Source organism: Maniola jurtina, chromosome 3 (genome assembly GCF_905333055.1).
Source record: "Maniola jurtina chromosome 3, ilManJurt1.1, whole genome shotgun sequence".
In the NCBI taxonomy this organism is placed as follows: Eukaryota; Metazoa; Arthropoda; class Insecta; order Lepidoptera; family Nymphalidae; genus Maniola; species Maniola jurtina.
The window spans coordinates 2,332,064-2,354,952 of record NC_060031.1 but is presented as its reverse complement, the minus strand read 5'-3'; the positions used below and the strand labels follow the sequence as shown (position 1 = coordinate 2,354,952).

The 22,889-nt window shown below is 35.8% G+C and overlaps 2 protein-coding genes across 5 annotated transcripts in view; both read right to left on the bottom strand.

The window, feature by feature from the left end:
* Positions 1 to 22,889, bottom strand: part of LOC123880891 — a 503,469-nt gene that overhangs the window by 214,212 nt on the left and 266,368 nt on the right. The gene's annotated exons all lie outside the window — the stretch shown is intronic.
* Positions 12,891 to 14,862, bottom strand: LOC123880893 (sodium-independent sulfate anion transporter-like). The gene has a single exon (XM_045929272.1). The coding sequence runs from the start codon at positions 14,693 to 14,695 to the stop codon at positions 12,929 to 12,931; it is 1,767 nt and encodes a 588-aa protein (XP_045785228.1). The 5' UTR covers positions 14,696 to 14,862; the 3' UTR covers positions 12,891 to 12,928.

The following is a 22,889-nucleotide window of genomic DNA, read 5'->3' as shown; positions in this document are numbered from 1 at the left end:
ATCATCTTGCATACGGTATTATATGTAAGTATAAAATTATTGTAAAGCTCACCCGTACTAAGCCGGGGCAAATCAACTGTCGTAAGTTGAACCAGTGGATCGATATCAATCAACTTAATAAGTATATGAAAAATCAGCTATAACAAAGTATCGTGTGACATTACAAAACTTTCATGAATGGACTTAATTACAACAAACAGCTGTGGACAAAATGCACCCAACGAAAATAGATCTAAGATAATTTTATTCCGAAGCTTTAACAAAGCTAATTACAATAAGAGCACACGAAAATATCTCTTGAGTTTAAGACGATAGGAAATATTTTAGATTAACACAAATTGTGTAAGAGTAGATGACATTAATGATTGGTGTACACCAAGCGTGGGACCACCGCGTCGTGCTTACATTTACACGAGGATTTGTTACATTTTGTCAAGAAACAAATTACTGTGACAAAAGATAATAACAGAATAACTTCGAATGTCATCTAAATATAAAAGAACAAGTGTAAATTAAAAATTTATAACACCCCCGACGATCCAAAGTATTTGAGTTTTCCAAAACATCATTTTCAAATAAATAATTATGTATTTAGGCAACGTCCATCTTGACAGCTTGACATTTGTCTATTGACATAATACATATTATGAACCTAACGGTTATCTAACCTTCTTTTCTACAAGAAAACTAGAAAAGAGCTGATAACCCTTAAACGGCTGAACCAATTTTTTTAGATTATAGCTAAGAACACTCTCGATCAAGCCACCTTTCAAACAAAAAAAACTAAATTAAAATCGGTTCATTCGTTTAGGCGCTACGATGCCACAGACAGATACACAGATACACAGATACACAGATACACAGATACACAGATACACAGATACACAGATACACAGATACACAGACACACAGATACACAGATACACACGTCAAACTTATAACACCCCTCTTTTTGGGTCGGGGGTTAAAAAGGTGACTGACTGACTGATTTATCAGCGCACAGCTCAAACTACTGGACGGATCGGCTCGAAATTGAGCATGCAGATATCGCAGATAACTTTTAAGTATGACGGGAACATCCTATAAGAAAGGATTCCGATCAGAAGATGCGTCCACCGCACCCTTATTTTCGGCGGTTTTCGTTTTAAATCTTACAAGACGTATTCTCATACTATCGTACTTTTTAATTTATACTTTTATACCATTTCAAAAACGTGGTATTAATAAAAATACTTAGGTACCTATATACTTTATCACACTAATATTATAAAGGCGAAAGTGTGTGTGTATGTGTGTGTGTGTACGTTTGTTACTCCTTCACGCAAAAACTACATGACGGATTTGACTGAAATTTGGAATGGAGATAGATAATATCCTGGATTAGCACTTAGGCTATTTTTCATCCCGGAAAATCAAAGAGTTCCCACGGGAATTCTAAGAACCTAAATCCACGCGGGCGGAGTCGCGGGCATCGGCTAGTTGTAATTAAAATAACATCTTTATATGTACTTTCTCTGTCAAGCAACTGCACTGAGGTTCCGCATACGTACCGCATACGGACTACGGTGATGGTTCCAGATCTGCATAAGAGTAGGTAACACCGTAATACGGTACGCGCCGTGTAGTCATCACCATGATTGACCCATCGCCGCACCGGCCTACTACTGAGCACGGGTCTCCTCTCAGAATGAAAAGGGTTTAAGCCTTAATCCACCACGCTGGTCAAGTGCGGATTGACAAACTTCACACACCATTGAGAACATTATGGAAAACTCCTCCTCACGATGTTTTCCTTTTAAGCTATGTAGCTGTAGCTATGTCCTTTGCACCATTTTGGTTGCCTGGAAGAGATCGCTAGGTGGCGATAAGTCCGCCAAATTGTACCTATATTTTGTTGTGCTTTGTATGTGTTTTTCTGTACTAATTTTGTGGTGTACAATAAAAGTACTTATATTCATTCATTCATTCATTCAAGCGACTTCAAAAATTAGAGGTGCGTACCCGGGATTGAATCCCTGAACTTCCGCATAGAAGCCAGGCGTTCTAACCCCTAGGCTATAACCGACCTTGTCCTAAAAATGTGAGTGAAGCCATTTTCCCCACTGACGAGTTCATACAGCCGTGTAGATCTAGTCAATTTAGGTATACATTTAGAGGCAGCATCCGTCAAGCATGCAAGATAAAACCCGGCCCGATCACCGGCCTCATTACGGAGGGCAGTAAACCCGGCGATCCATCAAACTGCCTGCCTTCCTGACGAAAAAACAGCCTGATTTCGTGAGCGCCTCGACGTGGAAGCTCGATTTGAATGAAGTGAGAGTAATGATATTGCTGTAGTAAGTAGTTTTCGGTAATGAGTTAATGACGTTATCACTCTTTAGTAATTTCCCTTTTTAACCCTCGACCCAAAAAGAGGGGTGGTATAAGTTTCACGTGTGTATCTGTGTCTGTCTGTGGCATCGCAGCTCCTAAACTAATGAACCGATTTTAATTTAGTTTTTTTTTTGTTTGAAAGGTGGCTTGATCGAGAGTGTTCTTAGCTATAATCCAAGAAAATCGGTTCAGCCGTTTGAAAGTTATCAGCTCTTTTCTAGTCACTGTAACCTTCACTTGTCGGGGGTGTTATAAATTTTTAATTTACACTTGTGATCAAAAGAGAAATCACGGTCGAACTCCGGCCCCATAAAGAGGTCGGTTTCTTTTGTAATAAAATAAAAGATAAAATAGTCGTTTCTTTCATTTTATTAGAACCACCAACACATGAAAGTCTTAAGTGCTAGGTCAATAATATAATTAATAAATAATATATAATTCCACTTACAGGCGGCTACCAATTTAGATGCTAAGAATTAAAAGAATATAAAATACATAAGAAACACCAAAGTAAGAAAAAAAAAGATTAAGAAAACACAACACATACAACCTTAAAATATAAATAATTAATGCCGAGATCCACTTGAGTGTCAAGTGGAGAAGTTTTTTTTAAATCAAATTTATTACAGAACAAATCCGCTATTACCGCTTACAAAACTGTTTTAGAGATAAATAAATACACGTTTTATTGTAAGCTTTTTAGTAACATACTGCAAGTATAATATTATATAAATAAAACTTCATTTTTTTGTTCAGTAATAAAGGGCTTTATTATTATTATTATTATAAAGACACGTTTCAATTTAACGACTAACAAGAGAAGACCCATGAAAACAAATAGGCAAATGTATATACGTATAGTAGGTATAGTAAGAAGTCGAACTCATTTCCTAAACTCTGATTACGGGCTGGCAGTTGATCCGCGCGATCGATCCGGCCCGGATGTTAGCGCGAAGATACTATCACCCGCAGCTGAAAGCGCTTAATACTTCATGACTTTTAGATCACCATATTAAATGATCCATTATCGTTGGGACGATGACATAAAAAAAGTGGCGGGACCAAACTGGATGCTCAAAGCCAAAGACAGAGCAAAATGGATTCTGGAGGAGTACTTGACCTGGAAAGGGTTCTTCATAAAAAATATTATAGTATCTACTAAATTAAAGATATTCAACTATTTATTTTAATCATCTATTATTTAAGTTATATTTAATTAATCCTTATTATAAAATTAGAAGAAATAAAAGGCTGTTTTATTTTATTTTTATTTTTTATTTTATTTATTTATTAAATGATCCTTTTACTTTTCGATATGCACAAAGTATCTAATAAAATTACTAAACAACAAAGCTAATGAATGAAATACTCGTGCATTACGCGCATTATCTTTTCGTAGCTGAAAGCGTTTACTTCATGACTTTAGATCACCATATAAATGATCTCTACACTTTTTAGGGTTCATCGGCCAAGACTGCCTCGCAAGGCTGCTTGGTCAGTCAGAACGCGGGTAGTGAGCATTCGGCTCGAGAGTTTGTTGGTCTTTAGAATCGAAGAAGGCTTCGGCCGTGGCTAGTGACCACCCTACCGACAAAGCCGTGCCGCCAAGCGTTTCGCATTCCGGTAGGATGCCGTGTAGAAACCAAAGGAGTATGGGTTAAATGTAAACTGCCATACCTTACCAGGTTAACCCGCTTCCATCTTAGACTGCATCATCACTTACCACCAGGTGAGATTGCACAAGAGCTAAAAAGAATGACAACAACAACTCAAGGATTGAACCCGTGAACTTTTGTTAACAAAACTACAACAAGATGCGCTAAACATCTCCACAAGGCCCTTCTAAAAGTACCTACATATTATATTCAAATAAAGTATATTTTACCTGTTTGTTTGTAAATATGTACGTAAACTTTCTAAGTAAGCGGTGCGTATCATGAAGAGGGCTCGATTTACACTGTCACTCGGAGGCTCGGAGCACATGTCACTCCTATTTCTCGACAGCTCTTCACGGGACTTGAAATTTTACACTAAAAGTGTTAACCCTACTTCGGCACAATCTTGTACTTTCGTGTACCTAAGCCTAAAAGCTTTTGAAGTTCTACTTAAAACGTTTTTACTTTTGAAAATATTATGATAAACCGCTTGATAATAACTATGTCTTTACTCAGTTATGGAGAAATAAGACCAGTGGTGGCCGTCTTAACAATAACAGCAGCTAAATAGGCCAGTCATTTAAGCTTAAATTAGGTAAGAATCTCGGAATTCGAGATACCCAGCTGTAAGTCTTTAAATAGTTGTATATTGACACCATCGATGTATTGACACCCTAAAAGTTGTCTCAAAACCTACATATGGTAGGGTGTACGCAACTATTAAATTTCAAGGTAAAGGTCACAAATATCGTTTTTTTGCGCTTATAATAAATACAAATAGCAAAAAACCCATAGGAAATGAGATATTTACAAAAAATACACAGATACAAGCTTCCTCCTTTATAATATTAGTGTGATTAGTGTGATATAACCATCATATAATAATACTATACCTACCGGTACTTGATATTAGTATACATATATCTATGAGTAGCTACAATACCATAGCACATCAAAGCAAAATGTATTCGAAGTGGTAGGGACTGTCAAGTTTCAAATATCTGTCCAAAGTGACGCGAGGTATTTATGCTAGCACGAGAAATTCTCTCAACTGCGAAAGGTGGGCGACAGCCTTGGAAAACCCTTGTTTTATACCAATTTCACTCTTATTACTTAGGTCACAAGAATTTTGTCATTTTGATGACATGACATATACTTCAAGGATTTGTTATGGGTATACATTTATTCCATGTTTGTGAAGTTATTATGATAAACATGATATTTACCTAAGAACATTATTAGGGTTCCGTTTTTAACCTTTGGGTACGGAACCCTAACAATGTGACTCTGTCTGTCTGTCTGTGTGTCACAGGTCTCTAGGTAGTAGACGAAATGAGTTATAGAAGGTACTTAGCTGTAAAATTGTAAGAATATACCTACGCTATACTTACTGTTACTTAAGAATCACGTCTAACTAATTTTATTTACTTACTTTGTTTCACTTACGCGAGGCACTTCCTCGTCAAAACGTGTTCCATTGAGTAAGGGAAGTTTGTTAGCTAATTTTAAGTGCTGAGATTGCACAAAGCTACGAATAGTAGAAAATGTAATTACGTCACACTAAAATTAATGTAATTTGCAGCGTTATGTTAACGTAATTGTCCCTCATAATGTGTTCCCATACCTATATTAGGCACCTACGTACATTTATTATCAATTTCCAGGGATAGCAAACTTTTCAAGATATTAAAAAACTTAAAAATGCATCAAAGGCTCACTAAAAAGAAGTAAAAATAAACAAAACCTAAATAATATAATCGCTACGTCTCCAGTCTAGACTAGGCACAGACTGGAATGTTAAACAAGGGTTCCGCATAGATTGAAAAACATCCCTATTATATATCTCCATTATGAGAGTAGACGGGCAACGGCCGCGGGGTCCATGATATTCTATACAAGAGTCGTACAACTATGAAATAGATAGGTACCTACTTGAAAACTGTACGCTTTGTTGAAGAAAATTGGGTTGGTAATATAACAGTATCAAAATCTACATGATATAACTAACTCTTTTTAATTTTTTTTACTTTTCATGACGACAATTTTGAAATTAGAATTTTTTATTCTAGCGACAATAGAAATACACATTCTGTGAAAATTTCAGCATTCTACCTACTATGGTTCACGAGAAACAGCCCGCTGACACACAGCCGGACGGTCGGAGTCTTAGTTCTGGTTGTTCCGTTCCCTTCCACCCACCCCTTTCTCCACCCATTGGGTAGGGACCCTAAAAATGGACTATTCTACAACTAATATTAAACATTGTACCTACTAGAACGCGATCGCCGCTAAACGAAAACCGGCAATAAAAGTTGTGTAAACAATATCAGCTTGTGTCTGGCTATCTGGAAGCCAGTAACCTAACGATTGTATCAAGTATGTAGGATAGGTAGGGACCTGTGTCTATGTCTAATATTTTTATTGAAAGCTCAATAGCAGGGAGCGAGGCAATTTACGTCGAGACACATACATCCCAATTCCACAGGTTCTTTGGTCTCATAATGGTACAATAGAGAAAGGAAGACACGTTTATTTTGGTATACGAAATACTCGAAGAGACGGATCATTTCACAAGTAACATGTAAAAATCTCGTGAATTTTTTTTCATATGAAGTAGGTACTCTTGGCACATTATTTAATGTAGCCTGTGAAAAATCATGAAGGAAAATCTCACAAAGTTTACCTTATGTCCCTTGTGTGGGTAAGTCTTTGACCCGAGCTAAGACGCTAGAGAGCACGGAAGCGCTCGCAATACTGCGTGGTACAAAGGGAAAATTAATAATAAATAATAACAAATGGCGAAACTGTGAAAATTTACTTTCCATGAAAACCATATATGAAATATCAGCGCTATTGATGTTGATTCTTAGTCAAATTAATATAGCAGACGATTTTAAGGGCGAACATTGAAAAATAACATTTCGTGTTTTTCACGAAAAGTGATTTTTCACCTGTGAAATCACTGTGAAGAAAAATAATAATTTCACCAAATGAAAATGATTTTCAAATAGCGATAATGCCCATCTCTAGTGGAGAAGACAATGAGTATACAACAAACTAGAGTCTATGTCGCCCGTCAAAATATCTAGCTTATTCTCAGTGGTTACTGTAATTCAAAACAAAAGGGATACCAAACGGTTCCCTGTAAACCCCTGCAAGATATAAAAACACCATAAAATTTCCATTACTACCCATCCGGGCAAGCAATGCCCGCTTGGCTCCTTGTCAAAGGTTAAAAATGTCTACATAAATTGTAAAAAACGTGCAAAAAATGGCATACTCAGTAAACAAAACGGTATTATTGATGGACGTAGTTTATGGGTGTTATTTTTTTTTTGGTTAACCGTCATCTCGGGGAACTTGGGGGACCAGCAAACGAATTGTATGAGGAGCATAATATTTTATACCAATTTTATACATTGTGTAGTTAAAGGCACAGACGCATTGGCAAGGCGCATAAAAGGCTTTTTCATTTTTATTATTAATTTATAATTAAAGGCACTGAGGCACCAAGTGAATTCGTATCTGTAGAAGAGCTACTTCAATCACAAGTGTAAATTAAAAATTTATAACACCCCCGACAAGTGAAGGTTACAGTAACTAGGAAATAGCTGATAACTTTCAAATGGCTGAACCGATTTTCTTGGATTATAGCTAAGAACACTCTCGATCAAGCCACCTTTCAAACAAAAAAAACTAAATTAAAATCGGTTCATTCGTTTAGGCGCTACGATGCCACAGACAGATACACCGATCCACACGTAAAACTTATAATACCCCTCTTTTTGGGTCGGGGGTTAAAAATGTGTTTTATCAAGCTGTCAAAATTAGATGTTTAATACTATCATCATGATCATCATAATCAACCAATCGTCGGCCCACTACTGAGTTTCGCATTTAGAATTATTCATGCGCAGCGATGACATGTCTAAATTACTACTGAAGCACAGTTCAAACGATAAGCCTCGATTAAGCATTATAATATTAGCTCTTGATCAATATCTCTGTCATAAAGAACGCACTTTAGTTAAAATCCAAACACGTCCTTTCAAAAAACCCATCACGAGTTATTGTTTCTTTTAATATTCGCAATATTAGTAGGGAAATTGGTTGCAATGAAAAAGCAATTTGGCGGGATCCCGATCAAATAAAAGCAGTCTTGCAGGCACTCATAGTAAAACTGAGTTTAATGTTCTCGCCATTAAACTGCCTCCCATAAAATACCACTTATTGTCCCATGAATATTTTATGGTGTTTTTTTTTCGTTAGGTACTTTCATGTAACGTGTTTGCGTGTCGCAGTTAGGTAAAATTTACCGAATAACTGGCACTATTGCATAATAACGTTGTCTTGTCTACAAAATTACCTAATACCTACCACAGGAAGATAGCTAAACTAACTATTAAATTGACATAGATTGAATTTTTTTGTAAGTAGGCACGTAGGTATTAACTTCATCCTCTACAGAACTAAGTACTACAGAACTAAGTACTCCAAAATATTGTTTTTGTATCTTAATCATATACCTAGTTTCCTTCTAAGTTATTTTAAGCCAATCGACTTAGTGACAATCGACAAAATGATTTTTCTTAATAAAAACGTTTTCAAACATGTTTTAATCGTGTTTTAAAAATTTCATTTTAGTTTAGTCTATCTTAAATCTACCTTAGACAAATCAATAAACCTAATCAATACTTTAAAGTCCACATAAGTTTAATTAATATTACTGTCTTTGTCTCTTGAATAAACTTTTATGTCTATTAATATGATTTACTTATTTAATAGCTCACTTACAAATATCTGTAAATCTTTACTGATCCATATACTGTAAATCTTTTGTGTAACTTTCAATTCTAAATCAAATAAGTTCACATCCACGCCATCTGAAAGCGGTTCCAAAACAACACAAAGGGACAGTCCCAAAACTTATTACTGAATTGAGAAGTGAGAACTAAACGCTTTGTTAGATGTCGGGTAAGTTGGCAGCATTGTCATAGTAACTGTGAACAATGTTGTTAAGAGTTATGCCGCTGCTCTTTAGATGTTACCATAGACCAAAATACTATATACTTACTGACATATTCATAGATTTATATCCCTAACTATCTATCCCTATCTATCCCTATTATGGTAACTGAACCTAACAAAACTGCAAGTTTAATCTACAGTCAAACCATTCACTAGTCACCAAGGTAAGTACTGCTGCCATAGTATACCCAAATTCCAAACAATCCCATATCTCTCGCCAGCTCCCAAATGAAATACACCTTTGACAACTATGCATGGCTCATTTGCTCAGTATTTCATTACTTTTGTCTGCTCCAAGACTAACTTGACAAAGGCCAAGTGACCCTAAACTTTACCGCGATATTTTAAACCCGTAACATTGCAATCTGAACCCTAAATCTAATGCAATAGATATTGATGAAGATGAAGATCTACGTTTGCAACACGAGCATGAGATTTACAAATTAAACACACCGGTTGAACATGCTAATTTAAATTTTAACGCTAATGAAATAATGGTTAGTGGGAATGTAAATTAAAAGTGAACGGATCTGCTTGATAGATAACAGGTATTTGTTGTAGATGTGACCGCTATTATGCAGCTGTTTAACTTGTGTTTAACGTTAAGCTGAGATTAATGGTTGTTGATTGTTGTTTCTAATATTTAGTTTTGAAATTTCGAAACGATTACGGTTAAATTATTATTATTGTAGGATTATCTGACTGATAAGCTACGATCGTTAATTTAGCAAATCGCTAAAATATCTGTTGAATAAACAGAATGAACGAGTCTATTAATGATTATTTATATTTTTAAACATTTTCCTTATTTGTGTGTCAATTCAAGAGTTTCAAGAGTTTATGTATCAATTTCTTTGGACGTCAATCGGATAATAATATAAGATTACCAACCTATGAGACATGAAAATTCATCAATTGACGTCTTTGATAGAAAACATTTGCCTTCCGTATCAAATCTACATAATGTTATCTGTATTAGAACGAAAACATACGAGACAACATTTTGTTTTTGGAATAACGAACAATAGACGAGAAAACAAAGCAAATTTATAATATTTTCGTGCAAGAAAATTTATTATTAAATGGTATTTTATCGCGATTTCCTCTAAAAACGTTCAATCCTGCTTTCAGAATTTCCGAAAAAAACCTAAAATACAAACGGCCGATGAACAATATTTTTCCGCTAACAGATGACGTATTCCCATACAACAAATCAGTACATAACGCCGAAGGTAATCATCTGGAAACTATTCCCTATTCAGAACCTGAAATTTTACACAAAAAACGGTCCAGGGAGGTGTCTCCACTCGTGTCCTCGATGACCAGTAAAGCAAAACCTATACACTGTCACAAATATGATACTACGGTTATGGAAATAAGGAAGAAACTCAAGGGTGGAAAGGTCACGATTAGCTGGTTTTGGGACAATTATGGCGTGTTCATTCAACCATTATTTCCGCGTGATTTGACGTGTCATTGCCATACCTTGGCAGGGCAGATAAAGTTGAAAACGAATCAAGTGTATAAAATCAAAAGTAGGCTTTCCGTTTCTATACTAATAAATAAAATTGGAGTGTCTGTCTGTAATTTCGAAATAACTACCTCATATTAAGTTCATATGGTTATTTGAACGATACCATAACTGAATCACACGTTTTTAAAATTTTTGTCTGTCTGTCTGTCTGTCTGTCTGTCTGTCTGTCTGTCTGTTTGAAAAGGCTAATCTTTGGAACGGCTGAACCGATTTTGACGGGACTTTCACAGGCAAGTAGAGGATTGACCAGGGCGTAAAATAGGCTACTTTTTTAACCGACTTTTAAAAAGGGAGTTGTGTTTTTCTACCTATGTACACCGAAATCTCCGAGATTTCTGAACCGATTTGCGTCATTTCTTTTTTAATCGATAGAGGAACTTTGCGACATTGTTTCATAAAAAATTTGGAGTCCAACTCCTCAATCCTGATGCTGCAGGGGATCTGACCAATCCACGCGGGCGAAGCTGCGGGCATCAGCTAGTTAATAATAAACTGTGTGCAACAAAAAAAAAACTTCAGAAAACCCAAAAATTGGCAAATATTTTCGGCAAAATTTGGCATTGAAGTCTACTTGCATTTTTTTAACATTGCATAATATATGTTCATGCATCTGATAAATGCAATGTTATTTGCATCTTTCTTATAAGTGTACATAATAATATTACTTAGATAGATAGATATTTTATACAACGCATGATGAAGATAACAATGTTTTTATTATCATATATGTAATTAGGAAATGTGGTAAAAATAAACAAATTAAACTTTAATACTTAACAAATACCAGTTTTTAGTTTGTTTGAAAAAATATAAATGCGGTTTAAGTGTATAAACAAAACTAAGAGCGGCATATATTTCAAACAGAAATATAAGGATGTGTGTAGACGACAGTTAAGATAAACTTAAATATGCTGCAGGCACAAAGACGAATGCCGAAGATTTCTTTAAAAATCCCTATGTGAGAGAAATACTACCTATCAAATCCTTGATCATTTTGGGATAAGCGCTTGTAATTTTTGATTTAAGGAGTAATATCTAGTGATAGCTTTGCGTAGAGGTCCTGTCTCAATGATCTAGTAAACTACCATACTTGTATATTTAACTATAGTATAAATATAAATATTTAACTTTAGTACTACGATCTGAGAAGAATATGCTTTGATATCACTTGGGACCCTAGAAGAGTTAAAGCTAACATTGCGCGTTAATATGACATAATATAACAATTAATAATAGACGTGTAATAGATTTTTATGAATTATTTTTATTGAGAATCAAACGCAAAATAACAAAATATATTCCGTGTGGTAACAAAAAAAAACTAATCTCAAAATGAAATAAATGTGATAAAAAAATATGCTTCACGTAATAGAGCTCTCGACAAAATTATCAGAGAGCTGTCGCTAAACGAAAATCTATACACGCACTTAGTTGATGTGATAAGAACATAAATCTGCCGGTTCTGCCACCTTCAGAAGTGCTGAATCACGTTAATAAATTTCAGGAAACCGAATGACACCCCTCTTTGACGCGTTCAACGGCGCAATAGAAATATTGAGGGGATCACGAATTTACGATAAGCCTATCCCCAGTCTTTTGGGCTGAATCGATTATATTGGACGTTTTACGTGTAAGCGAGATTTGTCGCCAATTGCCCTTTTACCTACGAAATTATTGATTTTGAATCTAATTCTGGGGCTCGATTACGGTAAAATGATAGCTCTGATCGGCCGTCACTCTCTCGCTGTTGTCTCGCTGTTGTGTACACTGCTAAAGTAAAAATACTATTAATTCTGTTAATCACACCAATTGAAATTGTAGGAATGATTGATGCAACATTTTCGTACTCGACCTGTTGGCTTTTGTCTTTGGAAAATGGTTCATTATATGGCATGACCGAGTGTAGGTATTTGTCACAACGTTGACTTAAGTCAGTGACAATAAGTTCAATCAAACTTTCTGGTTCTGAAGCTGGTTGCTTCAGCTCAGTGGTCTAGAGAACCTAACCAGTAGTAGTAGTCGATTAAGCACTAATATCACTAAGAAATAGAAAAACTTCAGTAAAAGCAAAGTTTTATCCATTTAGTTGTTCACAAAAAAAAAAAACATTAACAATTCCTTAATTCCAATGAAATTACAAAAATAATAGCGGTTTTTAATCAAACAAATTTTATTACTTACTAAGTATTAAATGTAGAATTATCATACTCACAAAATAATAAAAAAATTATATGCATTTCGTAGTACTCTAGACATAAGGTAAAAAAAAAAAATTCATTACCAAGAAAAATCTGCTACGAAAAGCAATTATTCAATTTAAAGTCTATTTATTTCACTTTCAAACACTTCTAGTGGATACTTCCAACAAACTATCTGCACTAACTGCATTAAGAAATTTATCACTAATACTAGAATTAATGTCAATGCACATTTTTTTTAATAAACTATTGAAGTTAAGAAGTACAATACGTCGTGACTTCTTATCTAAGTCTTTGACAACTGTTATGATATTCGATGCCACTGTTGTATCCATATCTCTAAGATTACTTCCGTCAATGATCATCAAAGTATCTAATCCGCCCTCAAAAGATGCTTTCACTATCACTCGTCTCGTATGATCTGCTGAACAATACGGCAAACTCTCTGGCAAAACAAGTACAGTCATAATTCCTTTATCTTCCCTTAAGATATTTACTTCTATAGTTGGTTTAGCAGTTGTGTACAGCAAAATAAAAGCATCAATCAAAATGCCTGCTACTATTCCATATTCTAGACCTTTGAAAAGACATACCAATATTGTAGCAATTAATATGAATAGTTCCTTTTTACTACTCGTCCATAGTCTTCTGATTATCATAAAGTCAACCATGTAAAACATAGCTGTTATTATCAAACCAGCTAGTGAAGCTTTTGGTATGTAGTAGAACACTGAAGTCAGTAAACTTAATGCCAAAATTATTAACAGTCCTGTGAAAATACCTCCAGCTTGAGTTTGTACTCCTGAAGCATAATTTAGAGCGGTACGTGTAAATGATCCTGTAACTGGCATGCCTCGTACAAATGATCCAAAAATGTTACATAGGCCAAGAGCAATCATTTCTTGAGTAGCATTTATTGGTACTCCTCCAGCAAAGGCTTTAGCAATGGCGATTAATTCTAAAATTGCAACCAGTGGTAGAATAATAGCTTCAGGTCCTAATGTTTTGGCCATGTCACTAAAACTATACGTTTCGTTCCCAACTGTTGTACTAAATGGCGGAAGTTGAAATTTTGGCAAGCCACTGCCGATATCTCCTATCAATAATACAGGCTCGGAATCAGTCACTTGTTTCAAAATGTAAGCAACGATGATACCAAAGATGACAACAACGGCGTTTCGACCAAGAGATATAAACCATCTAGTTTGCTTCACAAATCCATCCGTCCGTCCACAGCCTTCACCGAGGCGTTTTAGTAACAGCAAAATTATTATGGTAGTAAATCCTAACAACGTATCCCAGAGTTTAATGGTCAGGAAATTGTTAAAGAAATTATACATGGATTGAGCAAAATAGTTACCCCCTGATCCAGTAAGACCGAACAATCCTTTAAGCTGTGCTGCTGCTATTTGAAGAGCGGCTGCAGTAGTGAATCCACTGATTACAGGTTGTGATATGAACTCCACTAAAAATCCAAGGTTGAATATGCCCATGGCTAGTATAAGTATTCCTGAGAGAAATGACGCTAATACGGCAAAGTCTGCTGAGAGGCCAAATACGTATTTCGAGGTCATCGCTGCCATAATTGCCGTAGGTCCAACTGTTATATCTTTGCAGCTCCCAACGAACAAGTATACGAATCCTCCCATAAGGCCAGCATAAAGCCCATATTCAGGCGAAAGTCCGGCTACAATAGCGTAGGCTATACCTTGAGGTATAGCTGTCAATCCAACTGTAACTCCTGCTATTAAGTCTTGAATAAATAAAGTGCCGTTGTACTTTGGCAGCCATTCTATTATTGGAAATCTTTTCTTAGCTGATTTCACACTGCAAGCATTTTTAAAGGACTTTTTTATTTTTTGTCGAATGACTCGACCACTTTGTTTCGTGTTGTCCAATGTTGTCATAACACGTGCTATTAAGAAATTTGCAAAAAGAAACTGAGACGTATAATCTTTAACGCACGTATCAAAACATTATCAATGACGTTAGCTTAAAATTATCATTTGATAAAAATGAAGATTTATCTCGAATACATTTTAATAGCTTATCTACACGTGTTACCACTCCATACTTGAGTTGTATATTTCCTCAAAATCGTGTTTTCTTCTCTTGTATTATAATACCGTCACCTCATCAAAATAATGATTTTTATTGAATTTAAATTATACTTACTTTATAATATTAAATGTCACAATTTTAGTTATCATAATAAAACAGAATAAATGAAAACAAAATATGAAAATACAGATAATAATCTTTTCCTAGTTGATAAGATCGTCATCTTTTAACCATGTGATTTACTTGTTCACATGATGCGTTTTATCTTAACCCAACCTAAATCTATTTCAATAAAGTGTTTCTTCAAAGTAGCTTATTCCCGCGACTTCATCCGCGAACTTTCTTAAAGATCCTATATAGGAATTTTTGAAAAGCCTTTCATCTTGGAGATGAAGGTTATCTTAAGAGATAAGGCACACCCACGACACTCCATACAAACAAACTGTTTAATTATCCATTACTACTACCGGAACACCGGCCTGTCCGCATACAATTTGTGTGCGTCAGTAACCGTTTTGGCTGAGGGCTGAGCAAAGTTGGCAACATAAGGTTCTTCTTCGTGTTTATAGAAATAATCTACATTTAAAACCGCCTGTGTTTTAAAAACTTTATTTCATCGTAATATGTCATCGGTATGGTTAATGGTATAAGAGCACGTAAGGGACATTCATTCATTTTTACAAGTATAAATTAAAAATTGATAACATCCCCAACAAGTGAAGGTTACAGTAACTAGAAAAGAGCTGATAACTTTCAAACGGCTGAACCGATTTTCTTGGATCATAGCTAAGAACATTCTCGATCAAGCTTTAAAACAAAAAAAAATATTAAAATCGCTTCATTAGTTTGGGAGTTACGATGCCACAGACAGATACACACATCAAACTTATTGGGTCGGGAGTTATAAATGCATAATTATGAAATAGATACATATAAATAAATTTAAAAAAGCTGAGGAAATTGCGCGAGAAACTCTTTTTAATTCAGCACACATGTAGCAATATGTCTTGATAATATCGACGTTGGCTGTGTTTGTGTGATAGGGCAGTGGGTTCGACCCCGAACAGCGAAGATAAGGGTGATGAAGGAGCGCGTGGCCATGCATATGGCCCAGGCATTACAGACGACAACTTTACAATCACAGAAAATTTCGCTAAACTGAACCCTATTGCTTCAGCTTTAGAGACATTTCAATGGAATGAAAATCATGGTATGTTACGTAGCAAAGCCGGTATAAAAGACTTTTTAGTTGATAGGGTTTGAACAAAAACTACGGTTCTGTTTGGACATTGTTCGCAAAACACATACGTTGAGAAGTAATTAGGAGTCGAGGTGGTGTTTGTTGAAAATTTTGGATTTTCAGCGTAGCAGGTTTCATGCTTAGAGACCTCGCTATCATCAAAGCCGTTCTAAACTTATATTATGGATCCTGGATGCATAAGCGATAACTAATCTACACGAGGCTATGTTAGTAGGCTTTTAAACTTTTTATTGCAGTTTTATTGGAAGCTTCGATGGAAGTACTTGGATCTTGTACCCTACCACCGTACACCGCCATGATTTTTTCCTTTTCACAGATCATCCGTTTAACCGGTTTTGATAAAAGGTACCTACCGAGTTAGCTTACATCCCGGAGAAGGACGGACTACTTTTATCGTAAAAAATCAAAAAGTTTCCACGGTATGTTTAAAGACCCATCCATTGAATAGATTTTGACATTTGATACAGACATAGCCTGCATCCCGGAGACGGACACAGGCCACTTACAAAATATCAAAGAGTTTTCATTAAAATTTATAAAATCGTAAATCTACGTAGACGAAGTCGCGGATATCACCTAGTCACTACCTATATCATAAATACGAAAGTGCGTTTGTTCGTTGCGGTCTATTTGCTTATTGATTTGCTGGTTGGTTGGTTTGTCCTTCAGTCACGCCGCAACGGAACAACGGATCAGCGTGTTTTTTTACATGGATATAATTTAAAACTTGGGAAGTGAGATTAGGCTTCTTATCCCGGAAAGTCTTGGGCATCATCTAGTAAACAATTTTTTTTTCCTTTCCCCTCCAATTAAGCGTAAAGCTTGTGCTAGGAATAGGTACGATAATAGTGCATCAGGTGGGGTTTGAACCACCGACCTTTCAGAATTCAGTCCGCTCCTCAACCGTTGAACTATTGAGGCTCTGAAACTATTTTACATATTCAGTACAATATTGTCGGTGTTTAACCCTTTGACTGCAGGGGGCGTTGCTAAGACCGAGTTGCGTGAACTATTATCTTATTTGATATATAGAGGAATTAGAAACCATTCAGAATAAAGCCGTGCCTTGAATCCATCGCTGTTCAAATGTTGAGAGTTTTGGGACTAAATGGAGTGACAAATACCGGGGTAACGAGGTCTAATAGCAATTTCAGGCTTCAGACTATTGTTTGTATAATATCCATACCAATACTAATATTATAAATGCGAAAGTGTGTCTGTTTGTCTGCTAGTTTTTTACGGCACATTCGTTTAACCAGTCCTGACGTTTGGTACACAGTTAGCGTGCACCCCAGGGACGGACGTAGACTCTCAAAAAATCAAAGAGTGCCCAAAAAATTAATAAAAAAAAACAAAACGCTTGGACGAAATTGCTGGCATCACCTTCTCGGAACTAATTAATACTAATACACATAATATTTGGATGCAAAAATTGTTTTAAAGAATTAAAATATTTAAAGCGTTAATTTGACTCATTTAAATCGCTTGTCTTATTATTTATTGACAACTTATCAAGAATATATTATATGAATAACATACCTGAAAAAAATAAAAGTTCAGATTATTACAAGTTTAGTATTCTGAGATAAGATGCTTGCTTACACATAATATTATCAAAGAAGAGCTATAACTAAAGACTAGGCGATCTTGCATTTTATTTGTATGTTTATAAATAAAGGCTTATTTATAACTTTATATATAAAAAAAATTGTGTTAAAATTTGAGATATGTAGTATGTTCACTTAGTACTGAATCGACTGTTTATGTCATCCAGTAGCGACACTTTGCAGTTATCAAAACTCCTTTCCAAGGCCAATATTACAATACAGTTCTTTGAACGAGAAATGTCATATTTGCTTTTTAGTAAGTATCGCTACTGCATGGCATGAACAGTCGCTTCAGTACTGAGAAAGCTGTGTTAGTTTTTCCGTGTAATATTTACGTAAATCTCTATTAACTGTCATTATTACAGATTTTAATGAACTTAACTTAGGATGCCTAAAAATATTTCATGATATAACTTGACAAAAGTCGGAGCAGATAAGTTACATTGTAAAATAACCATAGAAAGAAAGAGAAAAACATGATTTATAAGACATTCGAATAGGTTGCAGGTACCTTACATAATACTATGTAGTAAGTATATATATTACTAGCCGATGCCCGCGACTTCGCCCGCGTGGATTTAGGTTTTTCAAAATCCCGTGGGAACTCTTGGATTTTCCGGGATAAAAAGTAGCCTATGTGCTAATCCAGGATATTATCTATCTCCATTCCCAGCCAAATCCGTCTAGTAGTTTTTGCGTGAAGGAGTAACAAACATACACACACACAAAAACTTTCGCCCTTATAATATTAGTGTGATTTTGCACTTACAAGTACAGTAATTTACTCATACGCTGTCAATACGAAATAGGCCGTAGCTCATACACGATTCATTAAGCCGTCTACGCCAGGCCCGGCCGTAATTCCTTCGGCAATAATAACCAGGGAATTAATACGGTGTTTGTTTCATAAGCTGTGTGCGGTGGGCCGAAAGCACCACGGTTATTGGAGAAGGGTTACATTTACACTGTTATTAATACGTACTCATACTAAATATGCAATTGATTTTAACGCATGGGATAATGGCGTTTTACCATGATAGTTTATAGGAAAAGCTAACGAGTTCGTCCGATTGTTTGACACGTCTAATTAATTTTCTCAGGCCGCGATTACACATGTAAGCTTTGCTCACGTAAGTAAATTTTTCAAATTACGAAAGTTGTAAGAATATACAATAAGCTAAATATAAGAGTGTTTACATTAGTAAATTTGTCGTAAGTTAATTACGCAAGCTGCTTGCGTGTGTAAAACTTACAAGTAACTTACACGCAGACCGGACACGCGCACCGAGGATTCCGTTGAAACTATGTATATAATATATATGTATTATTTATTTTAATTGTATGACCATTACAAAAACAATTAATCAGGGTGATAAAAAGCTGACAAATAGTTCGGCTGCCTCGGAGTCATCATCACTATCATGATCAACCTATTGATGGCTCACTAATGAGTACGGGTCTCTTCTCAGAACTTCTCAATTGGAATGCATAGTATACTTACCAAAATCGATTGGTGGTAAGGCTTTTGCAGGCTTTTACTTAAGTAGCCACATCCAAAATCTTATGGAAAGACGATGGGACCGTCTCAGATGGAAAACCCTAACTTGGAAGACGGCAATGTAATGCCCTAACTTAGAGGTATGGCAGTTAAACGACCCCACACTTTTTGCGATCTATTTTCCTTCTACAGTGCATTTTATCGGATCGCTAAATCGGTTATTTCAATTTTATAAATGAAGGAAAAGTGTGAATAAATAAAATTGTGGACACGTAATTCTGTATTTCTAACCGACAGGCTAATAGTAATTTTCATCGTTAAGTATAATTTGAAAAATATTGTGTATTTTATATTACAAAGTTTTATGCCATATTTAACCCCCTCAGAGATGGAATTTTCAAAAAACCTTTCTTAGTGAGTAGATCATTATAAAAGAAACCTAATGTCTTTCGAGTTTCAAAACCCAGCGGTTTACGCTGTGCATTGACAAAGCAGTCAGTGAGACATGACAATTTTTTTAGACAAAACCTAGCGGTTTACGCTGTGCGTTGACAGAGTAGACAGTCAGTTAGTCAGAAATGACAAGTCTTTTTATATCATTGTGGGTCTCATTCATCAACCGTTTAACTTTACGAGGCCATGGGAAAAATAAAACGGCATCAAATTCAATTCTACGTAATGCGTAATCAGAGATTTGATGCGCGCTGAGATCCGAGCCGGGCTTATCCGGGATACAGTCGTAAAGTGTATGAAGCGTCCCCGGGAGTTCCTGCTATCGCTGAACTTATTTGAGATAAAGAAATATTACATCTTGGTGGATCTCTTGACTTCAAGGATATGATTTCCTTATAAACTACCTAAACAAATATGCCGCATTCTTTTTTTTTCTCTTTATTGGAACACAAACAGCTTTTACATTTTTACTTATCTACTTATTTCTAGTTAGTACATATGCCTATTAAGTGTTCACTTATTTACATTATATCTATTGAATTTTGTCCGGGAGTTAGTTCGGTTGGTAATTTTACATTGCTATGAGTTAGTTCGTTATGAAGTGGTTACAAATAAAGTATATAATAATAGAAGTATAGAATTATTCTAATCATGCTTCTAGCTAGAACTTTCACTGATTTCCATTGCTGATGGCCAAACATTTCATATTTAGTTACAGTTACAGTATAAATGTACAAAGGCTCATCAGACATTACTTCAACATATTGTACCTACATTTTATTGAATAAATCAATCATTCATTGATTTATTTATTTTTTCCCAGGTTCGTTTTTAGTACTTTTTTATTGCATAAGTAATTTATAAGACCTTCGAATAGGTTGCAGGTACCTTACGTAATACGACGTAGTAAATATATCTATTACTAGCCGATGCCCGCGACTTCGCGCGAGTGGATTTAGGTTTTTAAAATCCCGTGGGAACTCTTTTATTTTCTGGGATAAAAAGTAGCCTATGTGCTAATCCAGGATACTATCTATCTCCATTCCGAATTTCAGCCAAATCCGTCCAGTGGTTTTTACGTGAAGGAGTAACAAACATACACACACACACATACCACACACACACACACACACATAAACTTTCGCTTTTATAATCTAGGGTGACTAGATAATGTCCGCTACAACAAAAGGCTACTAGCTATAAAAGTACACAATCTGTGAAAACTTCAATTACTACGGTTCATGAAATACAGCCTACTGACTGACTGACAGATGGACAGCGGAGGATTAGTAATAGGGTCCCGTTGGCACCCATCACGTACGGAACCCTGAAAAAGGATTTATTTACGGAGGAATTTCATTACGATATGGTTATTTCACGTCTCCGTCGCGACTCTAGCGTCGGTTTTGATTTGTGATTTGGACGCGGACCAACCTCGAGTGTGCTGGTACGGGACCATTCCGTTCATTGGTACTGGCGACAGGAAAATTAAATTCTAATTCAAAATATTTTTATTCAATTAGACTTTTACAAGTACTCCATACTGAAAATCAAATTTCTTAGGCTTAGAATATACAAAACTAGCTGATGCCCGTGTTTCGTTCCCGTGGTAGTATATAGGTTTTTAAAAATCCCGTGGGAACTGATTGATTTTCCAGGATAAAAAGTAGCCTATGTGTTAATCCAGGAACGAGACGCACGGAGTGCGTCAGGGCACGCAGTAAGTATATTTACACGATTACCTATCTCCATACCAAACAGCCAAATCCTTCCAGTAGTTTTGCATGAAAGAGTAACAAGCATCCATACATCCATCCATACATACAAACTTTCGCGTTTATAATATTAGTAGGATTGGCGAGTTAAATACTGTATGCGGATGGTATTTGACCCAGACGAAGTCGCGAAAGGCTGCCAGATCCATCGTAACTATTACGCAACGCAAAACTACTCTGTACACGACAGTCCTCGTAGTAGCCTTGACTTTGCCAAAAATCAACGTCTAGACGAAGCAAACGACCACTCGTGTATAACTTGTCAAAATTATTATATGGATGCAAGCTTTTTGGCCTTTAAAGGCCAGTAAATGCATGTATATTGTGCTTGCAAAGTTATGTGCATGTAGAGTTGAATTTTATGAGCTTGATTTATCAGAGGAGTTGAGAAAAATACTGCATGAAAATTTAAATCAAGTATGTAAGTACTCTTGCTCACTCTATAATAATAGGTATGAAGTTTTAAACAGCACGGGCGGGGGTCTCTCAAATTTTTAATCTAAGGCCATACTGATTCCTCCATTAGTGCAAAGGACCAAAATGTAGAAATATTTGATAACTTATTGATTTGTTTGGCTTCCCTGTACAATTACAATATAGTCCTCAAGAAAGCTCAGTCACTCGATGAAGAGAGCTATGTTTGGAGTTTTTCTACGTGATCAAATTAGAAATGAGGAGATCCAAACCAAGTCATCATTATTATCATCAACTCATCACTGGTCTTCTACTAAGTACGAATCTCTCACAATAAGAAGGGTTTAGGCCATTGTTCGCCACGCTGGTTAAGTACGGATTGGCAGACTTCACACATTTTTGAGAACATTATTAAAAACTCTCAGCCATGCAGGTTTCTTTATGACGCTTTAATTCACCGTTAAATTACTTACCTTTACCTGCTTATCATTATAGGTGCTAGTTTTTACAGTTTTATTAAAACAGTGCACAGTGAAACCAACTGTGGTTTTTGAGGCACTGAATTTAAAAATAATATCATGTAAGACATTCTACAGGATTATAATTAACCAAAAAAAATGGAAGTGATATTTAATTCCTTAAAATGCGCATAACTCCGAAAAGTTAGAGGTGAGGCGAAACCTAGTACAGTGAAATATTTTCCAGTTTAAGAAAACAAAGCGCTCACGGTCGTAACTGCCCCGTATCAGGCTCTCGAGGTAACGGGCCACTAAATCATACTCCCTCCGGTTTGCTGGTGGCAGATAAAAATGATAGAAACAGTGTGTAATCATTTTGTTTTCAGCAACGTTAGCGCAAGGTTTCAGTGAAACTTTCTTTATCGTGTCCAAAGGTGCGTTGAACGTCGCTATGTCTGGCGCAGTTATGACCGAAACTTTGAGCGAGATATGTAGTAGCGATGAGCGATTGTGGTATAAAAACAATCGAATTAATCGAACAATTGAACTATCGATTGTCTATTTTTAACCCCCG